This window comes from Engraulis encrasicolus, chromosome 3, assembly GCF_034702125.1.
Source record: "Engraulis encrasicolus isolate BLACKSEA-1 chromosome 3, IST_EnEncr_1.0, whole genome shotgun sequence".
In the NCBI taxonomy this organism is placed as follows: Eukaryota; Metazoa; Chordata; class Actinopteri; order Clupeiformes; family Engraulidae; genus Engraulis; species Engraulis encrasicolus.
Window position 1 is genome coordinate 35,876,675 of NC_085859.1, and position 19,421 is coordinate 35,896,095.

General features: G+C 42.4%; 2 protein-coding genes across 2 annotated transcripts in view; both read right to left on the bottom strand.

The window, feature by feature from the left end:
- Positions 1–1,482, bottom strand: part of fras1 (Fraser extracellular matrix complex subunit 1) — a 253,885-nt gene extending 252,403 nt beyond the window's left edge. Inside the window, exon 1 of the mRNA XM_063195280.1 lies at positions 1,027–1,482. Coding sequence (XP_063051350.1) covers positions 1,027–1,090 — 64 coding nt within the window. The 5' untranslated portion in view covers positions 1,091–1,482. The remainder of the gene's footprint in view (positions 1–1,026) is intronic.
- Positions 1,483–4,320: 2,838 nt separating this feature from the next.
- mrpl1 (mitochondrial ribosomal protein L1) lies at positions 4,321–19,222 on the bottom strand. Its single transcript, XM_063195285.1, has 9 exons — positions 19,107–19,222; positions 18,435–18,546; positions 17,547–17,820; positions 14,892–14,975; positions 14,269–14,340; positions 10,304–10,415; positions 8,617–8,717; positions 8,159–8,240; positions 4,321–4,498 (listed from the first exon to the last, which is right to left on the bottom strand). Exons 1-9 carry the CDS (start codon positions 19,135–19,137, stop codon positions 4,398–4,400), a joined length of 969 nt encoding a protein of 322 aa, XP_063051355.1. The 5' UTR covers positions 19,138–19,222; the 3' UTR covers positions 4,321–4,397.
- Between the last annotated feature and the right edge of the window lie 199 nt (positions 19,223–19,421).

The window sequence follows — 19,421 nt, forward strand, 5'->3', positions numbered from 1 at the left end:
GTGAGGGCGAGGGTCTTAAGTTAAAATGACAGAGGTCTCCAAGTGAAGGAGCACACTGGAGGAAGGGGGGGGGGGGGGAGAGTTTCTTGAAGCTGCTTGCTTGAGTGGTTACACTACACAGAAAAGTCAGCTTGGAGTTTTAATTGAACCATACTCCATACTGTGTGTGTGTGTGTGTGTGTGTGTGTGTGTGTGTGTGTGTGTGTGTGTGTGTGTGTGTGTGTGTGTGTGTGTGTGTGTGTGTGTGTCTGTGTGTGTGTGTCTGTGTGTGTGTATGTGTGTGTGTCTGTGTGTGTGTGTGTGTGTGTGTGTGTGTCTGTGTCTGTGTGTGTGTGTGTGTGTGTGTGTGTGTGTGTGTGTGTGTGTGTGTGAGAGAGAGAGAGAGGAGAGAGAGAGAGAGAGAGAGAGAGAGAGAGAGAGAGAGAGAGAGAGAGAGAGAGAGAGAGAGAGAGAGAGAGAGAGAGAGAGAGAGAGAGATGAAGAAGTCTGGATGGAATATAAATAATGGCAGAGTAATACTGTGTAATAGGCTACTGCATGTGTTCTCTTTGAAGTGTTATCACAAGCAGAGTTGTATAAAGTAGAAGTATTCGTACAGATGCATGGTAATTACAACAATTTGATGTTCAATTTGATGTGTAATTACATCTGTAAAAAAAACTTCTACTTATAATTAATAACTCTAGTCACAAGGCAGATAAAACAAAAGAGAAAACATACTAGGCGTACAGAACAAACATTTCTGTTGAGTTCATTGTATCATTGTTTTTACAAATATGCTTGCCCTAGCCTATTAGATAGGCCTATTAGATGTTTCAAAAGTCCTTGGATCAGGTCTCAGTAGTGACAATTCTACTATGGAATAGGTGCACCAAAAAGACCTAGCCAAGACTAATATAATCCATAAGCTATGTAAAGGCTTCAGGACAAAACTTCATCAGGTATTCATTCACAACATCTACAACCTATCTGAGTTCTTTTATTTTAACCATGCCCGGAAAGTTTAAACCATACCGACAAACCCACCTTCTGTTTGCTTGGCGATGGTGCCTATTCCAGTTAGAGCGATGAGGATCCAAACGAACCCCATGCTTACGACATGAAATTGAAGAATAAATCCACAGGAGAAGATGCAATCTCTAATTCAAATCCGAGATAGGAATGCCAATGATCATTATTGTTGCCTTGCAACGTCATACAATTTTTGCGATGCCACGAGATGAAGAACGCGTCTTCAGCAGGGCGCCTGACACAAGTTCCGAAGTCAAGAACAGACACAGCAGGTATCAGCGAGCATCCGATCTAGGAAGCGATGCGGTTTTGAATCTAGTCCAAGCTCTCAGCCAAACTTCAAAGACGCCCGCAAACCTCACACTCAAATCCCTGCATTCAGAGTTTGTATGGCATGGCGAAGAAAATGAGCCCTTTCGGTCGGGCTAATAATTATAGTTCCAACAGCGCGGACTTTTCCCGGTCGCCCCAACCTGCAGTCTATAGGCTAGCCTTTAAAAATGACTCGCTGAAGTGCCTCAGTTGTTGCAGGCGGTTTGCAAAGGAAGAACGCCCCCCTCCCATCCGTGTGGGAACAGGACCCCGAGCAAGTTCTAACGCATGGTGTTTTCGATTGTAATGGAGAGAGACGCAATGATTTGCGTTATTCCTTTCGGCCACAAAGAGGAGCTTTGTAATTTCTCTCCAACCTAAAGGACATGACGAGGCTTAGCTCCAGTTACTTTGGATGCATATTCATTCAGTCAGAAACACTACTGTGACTGCCAAGCCTATACAGGGGTGATAGTGAAAAAAAGTCCCGAGTCTGAACTTTTTTCCCTGCTCTAACGACGACAAGATACTGCATGGTGACGAACCGTAGGCCTATTTTGACGCATTATTCAAACATTTAATAGTGTATGACCATTATTCAAGCCTGATAGTAGAAGAAAATCCTGGACCTGTAACACTTTCTGAGATAAGAATAACCTTATGGCTACTATCAATGTTTTTATTTTTGCAAACTCTGTCAAGCCTGAAATCAGGCATGGAGCCTGAATACTATCAGCACTGCCTATATTTTGCTGTAGGCCCAATAGGAGGCAACCGTTCCAAGTAGGCCTAATGTCCCCATCTTCCCAGGTGTAGCTCCCTTTTGCGCGCGCAAAAAAGAAACAAATGCCACAAAAGACTACATCAGTAAAATGAATGGAATTGGTCAACTTTAAAACCATTCACTTTGGCACTTCTATTCATCAAATTTGCACAAATTGCAGAATGAATGAATGAATGGATGGATGGATGGATGGATTATATTACATTCATGCTCTGTGAACTGACAGCGTCATGGGAAACACCGAATTGTTCGAGGTGCGTTGTCCAACAAATCCTAGTCTGCGCACAGTGATTACAACGCAGGGGCGCCCTCTGCTGACTATCATTTCCAATGAAAAAGATGAACACAAGTGGTTGTCAATTAAACGGTGGGTCGAGGAGGCTGGTGGAGAGAAGGGGATATTTGTGTATGGCAGGGGTAGGGAACCGTTTGCCAGGGTCACTTCAAATTTTATGTCTTAAGTCTTTCAATGGCTATGCAATGAACACAAATTTCCCCATGCACTTTAGGCCTATATTGAAGGCGGTTACCATTACAACACACCCAACCTTCACTGGGTCCCCAGAAAATATACAGCTCCAGGCCACTTTATTAGAATAGCATGAAAAAGTTGATGTATTTCCATAATTCCATCAATAAGGTTAAACTGTCATGGATTGTAGATTAATGGCCCAGTTGTTTAACTATTCCAATCATTACATTTTTTCTTTTTACATATTTTGGCCTTCCAGCTAAAAAAAAACATGAATTGGGGAATTCACATCATTAGAATATTGTAATAAAATCACAATTTTCTTCATCAAAATTCGGTTCACATCAAATCAGTTGAAATTTGGTACTTTCTACACAACATGCAATGTTCAATACTTGGTTAGGACTCTCTGTCTTAATCAATGCCATGATGCGTTTAACATTGAAGTCAATGGCAGAAACTGTACATGGGAGTTATGGAAGCCCAGATATCCTTGATGCTTTGCTGTCAGCTGTTCTTGTTTGTTGACCTGGTGTCCCACACTTCACTCTTCAATATACCCGTAGATTTCCATGCTACGTTTTGGTGTTAACTCACCAGTTTAATTCTAACTCACCAGAAATAAAACCCCATTCATTTTCAATAGGGTTTCATTTCTGGTGATTTAGAATTAAACTGGCGAGTTATCTGGGCTTCCATAACTCCCATGCACAGTTTCTGCCATTGACTTCAATGTTAAACGCATCATGGCCGTTATGAAGACAGAGAGAGTCCTAACCAAGTATTGAACATTGCATGTTATGTAGAAAGTACCAAATTTCAACTGATTTGATGTGACCCAAATTTTGATGAAGAAAATTCCCCAATTCATGGGTTTTTTGAGCTGGAAGACCAAAATAAATCAACTTGTTCATGCTATTCTAATAAAGTGGCCTGGAGCTGTATCTTAATTATATTGCAAATGCAATTTCTAAGAGTCCTTCACAAAAATATAATTTCATGTGAAACTGCATGACATTAAAATTATATCAGGGGCCATAGGCCTATAAGACAAAGGTTCCCCACCCCTAGTATACGGTCTACATAAAATCTTGAATATTCCAGGCCAGACTGAATAGTCAGTGCTATTTTTTAGATGTTTTGAAACTAAATATGCAACCTAAAGCTTAAATATAAGGAAAACACTTTCCCGGTACTGCATGCTAAATGCTGGCAGAACAAAAGTGATGTGCTTATCGATTCATTTTTGGAATACTTATGGTCATGAAATCGTTAGTAGAAAAAACATTAAGATGAATAGATTTCTGTACATATTTGTGTAAGCTTATTAAACAAATGATAAGAAATTGCCACAGAATTGGCAAAGATTTTCACGGGTTTGAAGTGTTTGAACATTATGGTTTGTGTGTTAACACCATACTATAATTCCAAATATGTGCAGTAAATGTCATTTCCATTTCCAAGTATTGATTGTGATCCTGTCCTGTTTTGTCTTCAACACAATGTTTGAAACTTCCAGAGACATGCAGTGTAGTTGGAGTTAGTATGCATAGTTGAATAAAAAGACTAACCCTACTTAGCATCGACACTTGTTGTTCTGTATATTTCCTGTGCACTTTGTATCTGCTGGTGATGTTGGCTATGATTATGCAACATGTCCTCAAATGTAAGTCGCTTTGGTTAAAAAGTGTCTGCCAAATACAAATACAATGTAAAGCAATCACACATGTATGAGATGTGATACGGAGATTGTTTCCAGAAACACACAACTTTTTATTTATTTATTATATTATATTACAACATTTACAGTGTGCACAATCACAGCTCCTCTTCCTTGGGCTTGGGCAGAAGGTCTTCGTGCTTAATAAGCAGAGCTTCGCTGGTCTGGCTATTGAGCATCATCCTCTCAATAAACGGACCTGGAAGATAGATAGGAAAAAAAAAAAATTAAATAGAATAACTGTTTTAAAAACATGCTCTCTGGGTGATGTGGTGGACCGTGTTAAGTTTTAAACACACTGTAAAATATCCATACCCAGACAACATGTTCGGGTTCCGGCTTGAGCCAATTCCCATCCCTACCTCGTCTCAGTCTCCCCACTACTTTCCCTTACTCGCCACGAAAAGGTACGAAAGCCCCAAAATACAAATCAAGCAACAACACACACAAAAATGTTTGTCCTTTATTTGTGTGACAGGACAGTGAAGATATGGAACCGGAAGCAAGTTAGGCCACGATAGGACCCCGAATGTCAATTTTACAAGGGTACCCCGACTATTGGTTTGGGCAAAGACAGACATTAATACAGTATGAGCCTTGTCTGATTAAGAGTTGGACTGCATGTCATTTCATTTTATGACCCGCTCTACAGAAACCCCTCCATGCCCAGCTCTGCTAAAATACACCTTTGCACTGCAGTCATAGCTGGAGGTCCAATTTGTTGAATTGGGTCATTTGGTGCCCTGAGCCTCTACTTAAAAGTTGTACAGTATCCCATTGTGCATTGTAAAAACTTCCAACAATGGTAAAATACACCACTCAGCTAGTGGCCCAATTGTTGTTGCATTGTGTCCATTTGTCTGCATTGGTGACTTCAGCCTAGTACGAACGTCAGCCTACTTCAAAAGTTGTACAGTGTTATGCCATTGTACATCGTACAGCATGTTAAATATAGCAGTTGGCCCAGTTCCATCTTTGGCAAAATAGTAGTCGCTATGGTTTGAAACTTTGGGGGACATTCAGATTATTTCAGGTTTGTTTGGATTTTTTTCTCCTCTTCTTTTCTTATTTGTCACGGTACTTCTCAATTTGTTGTTCCATTTGTTTCAAGCTTTAAATAGATAGTAATGTCTTGAGGTAATACAAAAGGAGGTGCACACAGGCCTGTGTGAAAAATGTATACTGTAGCCGAAAATTTGCAACAGAAGTCAGATGTTAAAACTAGAGCAACAGATGTTTGTGGACTTGCACCTCCCTTTTTCATAATCTCAAGTGATTACTACTTTTTGGGAGCGGACGCACCAAGCAATACACGGGTCAAAAGTGTAGGCGCAGACGCCGACCTCGCTGGTTTTCATCAGCTTTAAAAAGACAACATGAAAGAGATATGAAAAAAACAGACAAACAGGAAGATAAAAAAAGAATGAAAACACAAGTTAAGTCCCCCATAAGGAGTGGTGGTGGTTGGGTTAGGTTGGGTCGCGTGGTCTAGTGAGGAGCCTTTTAAGCCCAGTAACAACCATCCAGGTCGCATTGACTCAAACTATTATATGCGTAACGGTAGGGACACATTGACGTGAATTTGGCCAAGCGAAGCGAACTTCGCCATTCATTCCTATGAGAGAGGCGAAGGCAAGCGAAAGCAAGTGAACAGGAGCGGAGCGACACGAAATCATTAGACAAAGTTTAATGTTATGCAAATGAGGTGCGAACTCGTCCCACATAACTGTCCCGTTCCATTCGATTCGCTGCAACGACCTGATGACGGTTGAGTTGTCACTGAATTTCGCCTCTCTTCGTCTCGTTCCTTTCCTATGTGTCCCTACCGTAAAGTATGCCAACTGTGTGCCCCACAGCTTTTAACTGTCAGACAACCAAAAAAGTCGTTCAGTTGATAAGAAAGATGGTGCACATCCCCGGGTCAAGGTGCAGGACAAAAGTTAATTCAGATATTTGATTAATAATAATAATAAGTAGTCTGCACATTTGAAATCCCATTTTTAGCATTTCAAGGCACCTGAAGAAAATCTCATAGCCCAAAAAGTTGTTATGCAATGACATGAAAAACAAAACAAAAATCAAGTGTGCAGACAGTCGTCTCAATGAAAAAAACCTAAACCAACAAACTGTCCCATCCATCAACCCGAAATGTGCAGGTGAAATGGTACGAGGTTTGCATGATCACAAACGTCCCCCTTGCCAACCAAATTAGAGAGGAGGAGAGCCGTTGACTGACTTCAAACAGCTGCTCCACAAGACTACAGAAGGAGAGCCAACAGACCTTGTCACTCATACACTCACGCACACACGCACACACACACTCACGCACGCACGCACGCACGCACGCACGCACGCACGCACGCACGCACGCACGCACGCACGCACGCACGCACGCACGCACGCACGCACGCACGCACGCACGCACGCACGCACGCACGCACGCACACACACACACACACACACACACACACACACACACACACACTCACGCACGCGCACACACACACACACACACACAGGGGGCCTTAGCAATGTTTGGAGACGCACAACCCACAGCTGTGTTGAAAACCATGCGAGGAAATAACATTAAAAAAGTTTCCTAAGTGGTGACAAAGTTATTGGAGGCTTGCAGAGGACTGTTCATGAGTGAGATAGACGGAGCGTGAAGTAAGTGCTGACAAACTTTGCTGGAGGTTTTAACAGAGCGGCGGCAGTAGCATCAGCACATGATACAGCCACAGGTACAGGTGACTAGACTTCTGCCTCTTTTCCACTGCATACACAAAAGCCAGGTGCCAGACAATTGTAGTAGACAATTTGACAGAGTGATCTGCACTCTGGGTATAGACGTTCCAAAAACAAACTTCAATGATTTAAGGAACGGCCATGGGTTTGAAGAGAAAAACGCACCTACACCTGACGAAGACCAGACTGGTCGACAAACGTTGTGTTTAATAAACCGGGAGCAGTAACGGTGTGCGGACATTCTTTCTTTTCATGTTTTGAAGAGAAAAATAACTTGAAAACTGTGAGTGCTGCAGTGTTTATCTGTGCGTTCAGTCATTCTAATGCCTCTTTTCCACTGCCGGTTTTCTGGAAGGCCTACAGCTCGACAAAGCGTGACTCGGCCACCACTTTTTGATTTTCAATTGGGCACGACACAGCTCAATCGAGGAGCAAAAAGTGGCAGCCCAGTTGTGCTGTGTCGAGCTGTAAGCCTACCAGAAAACTGGCAGTGGAAAAGAGACATTAGATTGACTGAACGCACAGATAAACACCGGAGTGCTCAGAGAGTTTTCAAGTTATTTTTCTTTTCAAACCCATGGCCATGGTTTCTTAAATCACTGAAGCTATTTTTTTGGAACTTATATACCCAGAGTGTAGATCACTGTCACACTGTCTATAACAATCGTCTGGCAACAGACTTTTATGTATAGTATGTGCGCACCCTATCTTTCAAACGGCCAAAAGTAATATTTGTTCTCCATGAAGTGCAAAATAAAAAAGACTAACATTGTGCCGCTGTGTGTCAAAAACACTTCACAGACCACCATTTGTGAGTAAGACAAACGAGTGTGAAGTGGGGGCGGGGGGGGGAGACAACAACACTGATGGGAAGTTCACAGAGCAGCGTTTTGTGAGTGCGAGAGATGAATAGGACACTACAGATGAATAGGAGAGGGGACACTACAGATGAGTAGGAGACTGGACACTAAGGGATGCCACAGTATGCGCACCCCCCTGTAATGAGCTAGCCCTCTACTAATGAGCACCCCCAAACGGGTCATTGCCAGTAAGCATAGCGGTTAACTACAAAGGGCTGTGTGGTCACGTCAGTTACCGCGCCATACATACGTACCATAGTTGAGTGGCTTGTGGGAACAGACGTCGTCGACAATGGCTTGGATGTTGGCCAGGATCTGATCTCGAGGCATGTCCAACTGTAAAATAACCAACACACAGCCACGACAAAAATCTCAAGTTGTACTTAAATTCCATTCATTCCATTTCAGTTTTCAAGATTCCCAACTCATCTGAGGGTTCTTGGAGATCAGGGTTATGAACATCACACAGTACAAAAGCAATTCATTCAGTTGTCAATTTGATTTTGGTTTTCAGCAGTGATAATCTCAGCAAAAAAAGCACAACGCAAACTTCTCATCCTCAAAAAAAAAAAAAACACACAAGAATACAAATCATAGAGACCTTAATTTCAACAATGTCATGATATTCAATTCAATTCACTCATTATCAATTTTGTGCAAAAGCTATGCATGGATATTAATAGCATACATTAGAGCCTAATTAAGACGTTACCGTGGCAACTTGTGTGATGATGTAGACTTCCCTCTCCACCAGATATTCATGGCCTGTCGAAAACAGACTCAGCATCTTCTGAACGTTTACTCCAACAGTGCCTACAGAAATAAAATTCAAGCTCATGTTAAAGCATCTTTTTCAACTCAAAGTTCAAAGATTAAAAGTCCAAAGTCCTTGATACAAGATAATACGAAAATAAAAACATAAAATGTTTTTTTTTTTAATGTGGCTGTGGACATTGCAGCACAAAGAAACCAGGTGAGACCAGACAAGACAAGCAGGCATGAAAAAATGAACATCCACTGAAAACAGTTTGGACTAGGATCGCCTTGTGTGAGTAATGGGCAAGGCTAAATGGTTGGTACTGGAGGAAGGCAACACCCTGTGTACCGAACATAGGCCTTTAGCACAAGCCATCAGGCTGCGCCACACCACCCCTCGACATGCGCCCTTTTGAATTGTGTGTATAGATGTGCCACCACGTTCTGGACCATTTACAAGGGCCGTACTGCACAATCTGGAAGACCAGTCAAGAGGGAGTTGCAGTAGTCGAGGCGAGAGATGACCATGGCCTGCACCAGAAGCTGAGTGGAATATTGGGTCAGGTACGGTCTGACCTTTTGTATATTCAACAGTGAGAAGCATCATGACCACACAACCGAGGGCTGTGTGGTCGGTGAACAATAGACGATGCTTTTAAGTGCAAGGAAGCACGTACCCAGAGATAATGCCTGAGAATGCAGCTCTGTATTAGGGCTCGACCGATACGGGTTTTTTAATGGCCGATGCGATACTGATTTTTTTTCCCCCATCACCCTTGGCAGATACCTGATTTCTGATACCCAATATTTGGGGCCGATATGGATTAAAAAAAAAGGTAAAAAAATGACAAATATTCCAGGTCTCAAGTTAAAAATAAACATTCCTTTAACATTATCAAATTGAGGTAGAACTTGTACCATTTAAACACCCACTCTAACAATCAGGTAATGTCTAACAATCAAGTGTCTTGGTGCTTTTAAAAAACCCCGAATGACATAAAATAATAAATATTGCGTATCGGTCAAAACCACACGCGCATCGGCCGATACGATACACATAAAATATGCAAATATCGGCCCGATATCAGACCGTCTATCCTTACTCTGTATTCTCCATTCGCTCAACGGTGCTTGTCCTGAATTTTGGAGTACAGGCTGAGTATTCCCCATGTTAGCGATTTGTACAGCCCGACAGGATTACCGAGTCAATAAGTGATTCACACGGCCCAACAGGAGCACAGACACAATAGCAGTGATTAGTGGGTGTGTTCTTGTACACCACTAATGGCCCAGTAGTTAGCAGCAGCCAACCAGCAGATAGTCAAGTAGCTTAGTTAATTGCTTTTAAGTGCAAGGAAGAACACACCCAGAGATAATGACAGAGGTATTGCAACTCTGTATTCTCCATTTGCTCAACGGTGCTTGTCCTAATTTTTTGTGCACAGAAAGAGAATATGTGCCCCAAGTTAGTGATTCGTATGGCCGACCTAGATTACCAAGGCAATCGTAGTGATTTGTGGGAGTGTTCTTGGTATAACACCACTAATGGTCCAGTAGTTAGCAGCAGCCAAAAAGCACTCGCTCAATGGCATTATAATGTAATTTAAAAATATAATATAATAATATATTTTAAAAAGTCATACCTCTTTTGCTCTTTGGGAACTTCTTCCGTAATTTGTTTTTTAAAGGCAGCAATTTGGGAAGCAGTTCTGGTACAGTCAGATAGAAGTCCGCCTGGATCTCGTCATCTAAAATCTGAGGAAAAGCAAAATGCAAATGAACTGGGGTCACACATTGGGCATACAGACTAGACACACAGAAGTCAAAATTCATAGTTTAGTCACTTTGGTAATTCAGTGGCAGACCACTAGCCTAATATTTTTTCCCTGGCGGTTTGGTGAAATGACCTCACTTAAGCCATAGAGCTGCGTTTCACCAGTAAGTGGTGCAACAGCTATGTAATATCATGTGCTAGTGTTGTACTTATACCATGAATTTACTTTTAACACCCTAATTAATTAATTATTAACACATAAGTAAATTTCACTCCACTCTACTCTACCTCTGATGTTGTTTTGAAAATGAAAAGGATCTTGTCTTCTTCACATTCTTGGAGTCTGAAGACATTTGTAGTAGTCTGCCATTTGTAGTAGTCTGCCATTTTATTCCATATAAAGTTTCACAGTTAAAGACTTAATTGACACTACAAAAAATGTCTGTTTTCACCAAGTATCGGACAACGCAGTGATCAAACATGTTCAAATCATACGTAGTTCTGAACAGCTGTGGCCCACCCTCATCAAAAGACGCTCGTCTCCTGCATGCTTCCACACATCTGAAATGGTGCACCGTCATTCAACAGTCTCACTGATGCAACTCCCCGAGTTGACAGCGGTGAGAATTCAGTCCTCGGGACAGCCTCGACAACCCCTGTCATTTTGGCAATTTTGGGTGGCGGGTGGATTGCAAACACATCAAACGCTCGGGAGGAAATTCTAGGCTCTAAGTGCAAGATCACATGCCCCATCCCCTGTCACTCCCTTCCATTCCGATAACACATGCTTGTGGGATCCATCAATTCAGTAGCCACAATACGGATTTGACATGTTCCTGTGGCTACAATTCGGGGGACACATTCAGCCATAGGTCTTATGCATAGGACGGACATTTCAGAACTTGAAATCCGAAGGTTTCTCAAGAACCTCGAAAGGGGATTTACAATGCAGTATCTCTCTTTTCCAGGACACAGAGTAGTTTAAAGTTGGATTCAAACTTCATGACCATTGGCCCGATTCTCGGCTGAAACTGCCACTTACGACAATTGGTTTCCATTGTCAAATTGTGTGTAACTCATTCTAAGTTAGAATTTTACCACTTCAAAGAGTGCCCAATGGCAAATTATAGATAACAAACATGGTTTGATAGTTACGACTCAAAATAAGACCATTCGAGGCGTGTGTGTGTGTTTGGGTCAAAGACGTCCAACATGACACTGTCCTTCAGTTGCTTACTGTAACTGTGAAAAACATGATATTTCAAAACATTTTTTTGAAAAGTGAATGCAAGAAAGCCAAGTCAAGAAAATAATTTTTAAAAAATCTCTTTTTTTGCATTTACAGTAAGTAAAAGTATCCGTTGCACTGAAGGACATGTTGGGCGTCTTTGACCCAGGGCTCCGAACCGGTTCAAGGAACGAAAACGAAAACCGAAAACGAACGAAATTTTATGGAATTTTACAAGGAACGGAAACGGAAACAAAAACGAAATGGTCTTCAAGTGTTCCGGAACAAAAATGTTATTCTGAAATCCACAAACCGGTTAATAACGGTTTTTTTTTCGTTCTCTATATTTCATACAAGTGCATGATTTTGTTTGAGGAGTAACCATGGCGACAGTCTTTTAGTTCGGCTACTGACGTGTATGAGGGGAAACATGCATACAGCAACAGCATTTTGCTTCACCTGAGCTCTTGCCGCCGATTGATTAAATATTGAGGAGCATTGGCCAATCAGAGTGCGACTGTGCATTGTATGGAGAAACTTCCTGGGTAAATTTTAGGATGTGCTTCTCCTCAGAGATTTTGATAGGAAACTAGAACTAAACTGTCTCTGTTCTCCTGGCTTTCTCGTAGTGATTGGAAGTTGGCTCTAATAAACCCGCCCTAAAGTTGTTGACCACCAATATCAAATAAGTTTTTGTAAGAGAAATGACACGACTTTACCCGCGCTGTTCTTCAGTCTCATTCACGGACAGTAGGCCTACAGAGTTTAATATTGACACCATGGAGAGCAAAAGAGAACATGTCTTGAGATCGGTGTTGGGATTCCTACAGGGACAGAGTATTTGGACCATACAGTCTATGATTTGCAAAGGAATTGGATAGGCGATTTGATGAACCTAATTCGCAGAGTGCTCTCGAGAGGCAACTGGTGTCTTGTTTAGCTTACTACTTGTAATGGCACCGCCGAGTGCCTCGATGTTCAATGCGGTTATGGCAAATTATGTTGTCGTAAAGTTACTGAAGTGCTTTTGTTGTGCGCAGCGTATCCCACTGTCGGTTGTAGAGAAGAGAGGTGAGAGCTGTTTTTTTAATGTGCTGTAATCAAGGACGTCTTATTTATCTGTTGTTGTGGTCAATGCGGGATAAAGTCATTCGTGGCAGATGGACAGACGCTAGCTGACGTTAGCTGGCCCGCTCAATGTTTCGATGGTTTCCTATTGCGCAATATTTCCTGGCTGTCATCACGAATAACAGTAGGTCGTGTGTGACAACAAGCAGGGATAGAGAAAGACAGCGCATTTGTTGTTGTTTAAGTTATTATTCTCTTCTGTCGTGCAGAGGGCTGGGCTGATGGGATGGACTACGTGGAAACTCTTACTATTTTGTGACGCTTGTCTGTTAGGCTACAAAAGGTCTCCGGTTTTGTGGTGATGGACTTGCACTGGAATGGTTGGTAGCCGATATCTGAGAGCATATCCGAGGTTTCAGACTATGCAACCTGTCCCTTCTCTAGAACTAGTGACCCCTTGCATCGTGCACATCTCAAAACAGTTTGGGATTTTTTTTTGTGGAGCAAACTGTGTCCCTTTTACTTACACGTTTCACTTGCTGCAAACCTCATCATGGCCTATTAAATAGAGCTAGGCAATAAATGAAATCCATCGACACCTTTTATTATGCTGACGTTTACCTGCGCTATTCCAGAGATTTTTTTAGGAACTCTCTGGCTATTTTTTTAAACTCTCTCTGGCTATTCTGTATTGTGCCTCCCTAATCAACATCCACCCACCGCTACTGGGCTGGCATAGGCTACTTTTGATAAGAATTATAGGCATCCGGTTAAATCTGCCAGGATGGATAGCCCATCTGAGTGTTTTTGGGTGTGTTATTATTTTTGAGAATAGCTGTGTAAATCAAGGGGAAATAACGTCTATTCTAAGATAAAGTCCACGAAAATAGACTTAATATGGCCGTTAAACACTGCAGGAACGTTAAGAACGAACGTTATTTTTCGTTCCGAACCGGTTCAGGAACGATATTTTTGTGGGGGAACGATTGCAGGAACGAAAACGTTAAACTGAAACTTGCCTGAACCGTTCGGAACGAAACGTTTGAAAAATAATTTCGTTTTCAAGCCCTGCTTTGACCCGTTTATGATTGCTGGCTACATTGTCCGTTCCGCACTTTATGTGTGCAGCAAAATTGGATATAATTTTCAAGTTGTCTAGTTTCAGCCCAGCTTTAACTAGGCTTATTTCTGTCATCATCCTCCAGACCCCACTCCCCCAGTGGGTCTCACCAAAGAGGGTAGAGTTATAAAGAGGATTCAAACCCCGCCCACCCAATGCAAAAGAGTGTGCTCAAGTTGGGTCTCCTAAGGGGGCGTTGTCCCCTCTTTCTTCTTCTCATTTTGAGGTGTTTGCACAAGAAGTGCGCTACCGCCATCCACAGCCCTAAGGGGACTCAATTTATTCTCAACCTCAAGACTCCGAAGGTCTCCTAACGACCTAACCGAAGGTCTCCTAAAGGGGCGTTCACCCGACATCACATGGATACTGAAAAAGAACTAGAATGACATATCTCTGTCTAGAAGATATCTGGTCTCACCTTCTGTACGAGCTCCGCCCCACCGACGTGTGCCACCCCACTGGCCCGGGCCAGTTCGGCCTGTTCCGCATTCTGTGGAGACAGCAGCAGCAACAGTATTAATAGAACTAGAGCCTCCGGGAGAGGAGGAGGAGGGAGAGGTAGGGACGGGATGGGACAGGATGTGAGAGCAATACATGCACGCACGCATGCACACACACACACGCACGCACGCACACACACACTTCTAAACTGCACCAGCATCAACCAACACATCAAATGAAAACAGGGTCATCCAAAGTGCCGTGTCTATCCGGTACAAATTGCAAAGCATCTAAACTTGATTTAAGACTTCACAGTGCGAGAACAACAGAGACACAGGGAAGAAAAGGAAGCTACATAGTGTCAAGGAAAGACAGCTATTTCATTGCATTGTACAATATGTTAGGCTGACACGTTATTAATTATTATCAAAAAGTGTATGTTTGTGAGCAAGCAACTGAACATTGTAGAGCTTGAAATCTTGAAGCCTTTGGGAGCTTTTTCCAAGCTTCAAACGATTTCCAATTGCATACAAACTAAACTTTTTCGACTAACATGAGTTAGATGAAGGAGAATCTTCACTGGTTTTTGTGACAACTCACCTCTGTGAAAAGAACAATTTTGTTGATTTCCTTCTTCACCTGGTGGGGCAGCTGCATTGTGCTAACGAAAGGATCCACCCTTTTCTGTGAGAGCAATAAAGACACTAATTAGAGCCCAGTGGAGCACACTGCAGTTTCTCTACAGCATTTCAAAACAATGAAGCATATAAAAACAAACACAAACAACAGCAAAATCACTCTCTGAACTGACACCACTCTCATCGTCATGAACTTTCTATTTGTAAACAAAATATATACAAAAGGTTGAATCCATGCAACAAATACTCGATCTCTTCATAAAACGTGACAAAAACTGTTGCCATGCTAGAAGATTGTCTATGATTGAAGGATGTGTGTGTGTGTGTGTGTGTGTGTGTGTGTGTGTGTGTGTGTGTGTGTGTGTGTGTGTGTGTGTGTGTGTGTGTGTGTGTGTGTGTGTGTGTGTGTGTGTGTGTGATTAAATTGCAAATTTCAGACCACAACTCTTTGTTTCCAAGCCAGTTTGAGTATTTCAGGGGTGCATTTCTGGAAACCATAGTTGCTAACCACATTAGCTACTTTGTTGTTTGCAAAGTAATTTCCCATCGATAACTACCTAAGTTGCTAACAACTACGCTTTCGAGAAATGCACCCCATATATGTCATTTCTAATCTGACCGTCATAGTAATCAATAAATCAAAAAGGAGGTAAAAACGAAATGTGCTTGAAATAACAGCGGCTGACTTGATTGATATTGTACAGAATGTACACATTATCCACCTTGTTCAAATAGTCATGGTACAGAAAGTAGCTTCCCTCTCCCTTGATGCCTCATTAGAAACCCTTGATGCCTCATTACATTCAGCACTGCTACTCAGAAAACCTCCGGACAAAATCACATACAAACAAGAATTACTCAAACCTACCCAACTCGAAAAAAGACCAAGCAATTATACATACTTGTTTAGAATATAATTCCATATAAACATACACATTGCTCATAAAGGAGTGCCTGTCCACTAGAACTGGGTGCTGTGGAGCAGCACGTTGACAAACCTGATCACAAACAAGCTACATGCATTGTCTGAGTCTGCGTCTGGCTTAGGGTTCCCAACCCTAACCCATCTCCCTCTCTCGTCCTAACTCCTGTCCTCCCTTGGGCTTGTAACCTCAAGATGACGTTGCACGAAGTCATTCATGACAGAAATGTCCTTCAGTATCTTGCAAAAGCACAATTCAAAGGGAATTTTCAATTGGGAGGTCGATTGGGGAAAAGTCCCCCAAAAAGTTGTGGCTAGAATGACAGCAGGGATGCGTCATTGTCTCCTGCGTGAAAGCGAGGCGTCAGCCAAGTGCAAGGCCACAAGCACAGGTCGAGGACGGGAGTTAGGATGGAAAGTAGAGATGAACCGATACCGATACTGGTCATTATACTCGTACTCGTACTCGTCAAGCACTTGCCGATACCAGGAACGATACTGCTATTACACAAAACAATGCAAAATCTTGTCACGTTCTGTGGACTTGAAAGCAGCATGGAAAAAAGTGCCATTTAAATCTACATGGAAATGGACAGTAAAAATATCACAGGTGGAAAAGAACAAGGCCATGCATTTATTTTCATTGTAATTTCGTGGTAAAAGGTATCGGTATCGGTACTCGGTATCGGCAAGTACACACATTAATGTACTCGTACTTGTATCGGTTTTCAAAAATGTGGTATCGGTGCATCCCTAATGGAAAGAATTAGCCTTTAAAGATGAAAAGCTCAAAAAAATACCTTTGAAGGGTGTGTCCACTATGCAAAATCAGAAGTGTAAATGTCAGCATAGACTGGTGTGTGTGACATTTTTTTTTTTTTTAAAGGACTAAATAGGGCAGTCATGGGTAAGCGGTTAGGACAGTGGGGGGAGTAATTAACCAGCGCTCTCCCCCATCCTCCTCCATGACTGAGGTACCCTGAGCATAGTACCGTCCCGCCACACTGCTCCAGTGGGGCGCCATTGGGGAGGCATAAATGCAATTTCGTAGTGTGCAGTGAACACTTGTGTGCTGTGGAGTGCTGTGTCACAATGACAATGGGAGTTGGAGTTTCCCAGTTCGGCTTTCACTTCAAATAGGAGAGCTGAGAGCTCAGGACCTTCCTCGGGGTATATACATCAATCTTGAAGTCAAATTTACTACCATTTAATACCCTTTTTCACTTCCTTTAGATTTTTTTTACAACCATCACGACACTCCGATGCGAGTATTAACAAGACATCTTTTGTAATTTCTACATCCTCAACATTACATTACACTTTCGTTTTTTGCAAAAAGACGCCCAGGGTACCTCAGTCATGGAGGAGGATGGGGGAGAGCACTGGTTAATTACACCCCTCATCAACCTGGCAGGTTGGCAATCTGACGCCCTAACCGCGTACCCATGACTGTCCTCATACTCATACCACTAAAAAAATAACACATAAAATAATACCTTTTGAGCAAATTTACAACTTTTAAGGCCAGTAAATTTTGGCTTTTTAATTTATCACCTTTTAATACTTTTTAAAACCCTGCATACACATTTAACCTTCTCTTTTCCCTTGAGGAGCTCCTGCGCTACACAACTGTTAGAGACCAAAAGCAGCGCTCCCCATCTCACTCCTAAAATGCGGAGATGTCTGTTTATTTACCTTTTTCTCAAGTTTCATGTCTAGCCTCAGGTCCAGCATCACAGCCTGGTCTGAGGGGGTGAACTCCAGTCTCTGGAACTCCTTCAGCATGTCCACGGCCGCTCCGACCTCATGGGAAGGTTTGGGGTAAAATCTCAGCATGTACACATCGTCCACTGGCTCCCAGGCTGTGTAGCCTATCGGTTTTGCCCGTCCTGTGTTGTCTATGACACGTTTTTCCTTCTTCTTGTCTTTTTCCTCTTCAGCTTTCTTCGCTTTGGGTTTGGGTTTGGGCCTGGTGTGTGTGTGTGTGTGTTGGGGGGGGGGGGGGGGGGGGGGGGGGGTGAGTACAATGAAGTGACACACATTCGCTGTAGCTGTTGAGAACATTGCTTGGTAAGAACTGGCTAATCATCATCATAATCATAAGCGCAATCAGAGATGGTAACCTTGCCCCCTGGCCAGCCTTAAAAACAAGTGATGGTGTGTGTGTGTGTGTGTGTGTGTGTGTGTGTGTGTGTGTGTGTGTGTGTGTGTGTGTGTGTGTGTGTGTGTGTGTGTGTGTGTGTGTGTTTAAAAGGACAGAGGTTCAGGACATGGTTCAGTGTAACAACTTGCCCAAATCCCTCCTAGGTGTGTGTGTGTGTGTGTGTGTGTGTGTGTGTGTGTGTGTGTGTGTGTGTGTGTGTGTGTGTGTGTGTGTGTGTGTGTGTGTGTGTGTGTGTGTGTGTGTGTGTGTGTGGTTGGGGTCAAAGACGCTAGGCAACTTGCATGAGAAAACTTTATTTTACAATGCATACCAACAAGTAGTTCCCTTGAGATATACCAATGATCACTGATTGATAAAACATCTAGCCAATCTACAAGGGTGACTTAGCGTTAAGATCGAGGAAGAGGGTCAGAGCTCACTTTGCCGCTGCTGCTGCATATGTCCTGACATATGTCTGCTGCACCACTGCCCTGTGCGACACCTTTGGAACACAGGAAGCTGTCAGATTCAGCCTCTGGCATCCAGCTAGAACTATCGACACACACACACACACACACACACACACACACACACACACACACACACACACACACACACACACACACAAGCGTTATGGGAGGGATGGGTTTAAAGCAGCTGGAGTCAGCAGAGTTCTTATCGTCCACTTATGACTTTTCTGTTTGTGTGCGCTACTACAGAACTGTCATAGCCTACATCTTCATTTCAGATAACCATCATCTTCCAATTTGATCTAAAATGATCAAATATTTTTTCAGTCATGGAATAGTATAGAATTCCTGAACATGGATAATCATATTAAATAACGCATTATCCATGTTCAGGAATTCAACACTATTCCATGACTGAAAAAACAGCTCAACTTAGCTGTCAAATTTACATAATAAATTTATCTCAACGCTGTAACGTGCTGCTGACATCCATGATGCATAATCCTATTGTCCAACAATGTCAACGTTATCAAATCTAACACAGAAGTAGTGCGACTAAGATAAAAGAGACTCGGCTACAGGAAACTATACTTATAATGTAAATATACGAGCTTTCTTGTTATAAATTAAGTATTATCTGACCTCTTACAAGACTCCTCGCGGGCGCTGCCATGTTTAGACTTGAGGTGTCACACACCGGAAGAGCCGTCTGGATAAGGACATTGTCGATTTTCTGTTCCTACCGCGCAAATTTGATAATTCACCAGGCCTCAACTGCTGTACAGTGATGATTGAGTTGGCAGCCAGCGACAAAGTGTTTGTAAATATGTCTTGACATACAATGTATTGTATTACATTATATGTAAAAACCATATATAAGATGAATAAACATACACAATTACAATCCAGTTATAACATTTTGGCTCTGATTAAAAATATGTGAAATATTTCCAATGC

Coding starts and splice junctions, on each gene's coding strand:
- mrpl1 (XM_063195285.1), bottom strand. CDS start 19,137: ATGGCAGCGCCCGCGAGGAGTCTTGTAAGAG. Junction 17,821..18,434: donor TATGCAGCAGCAGCGGCAAA/GTGAGCTCTGAC, acceptor CACACACACCAG/GCCCAAACCCAAACCCAAAG. Junction 10,416..14,268: donor GGGCGGAGCTCGTACAGAAG/GTGAGACCAGAT, acceptor GCTTTTCCTCAG/ATTTTAGATGACGAGATCCA.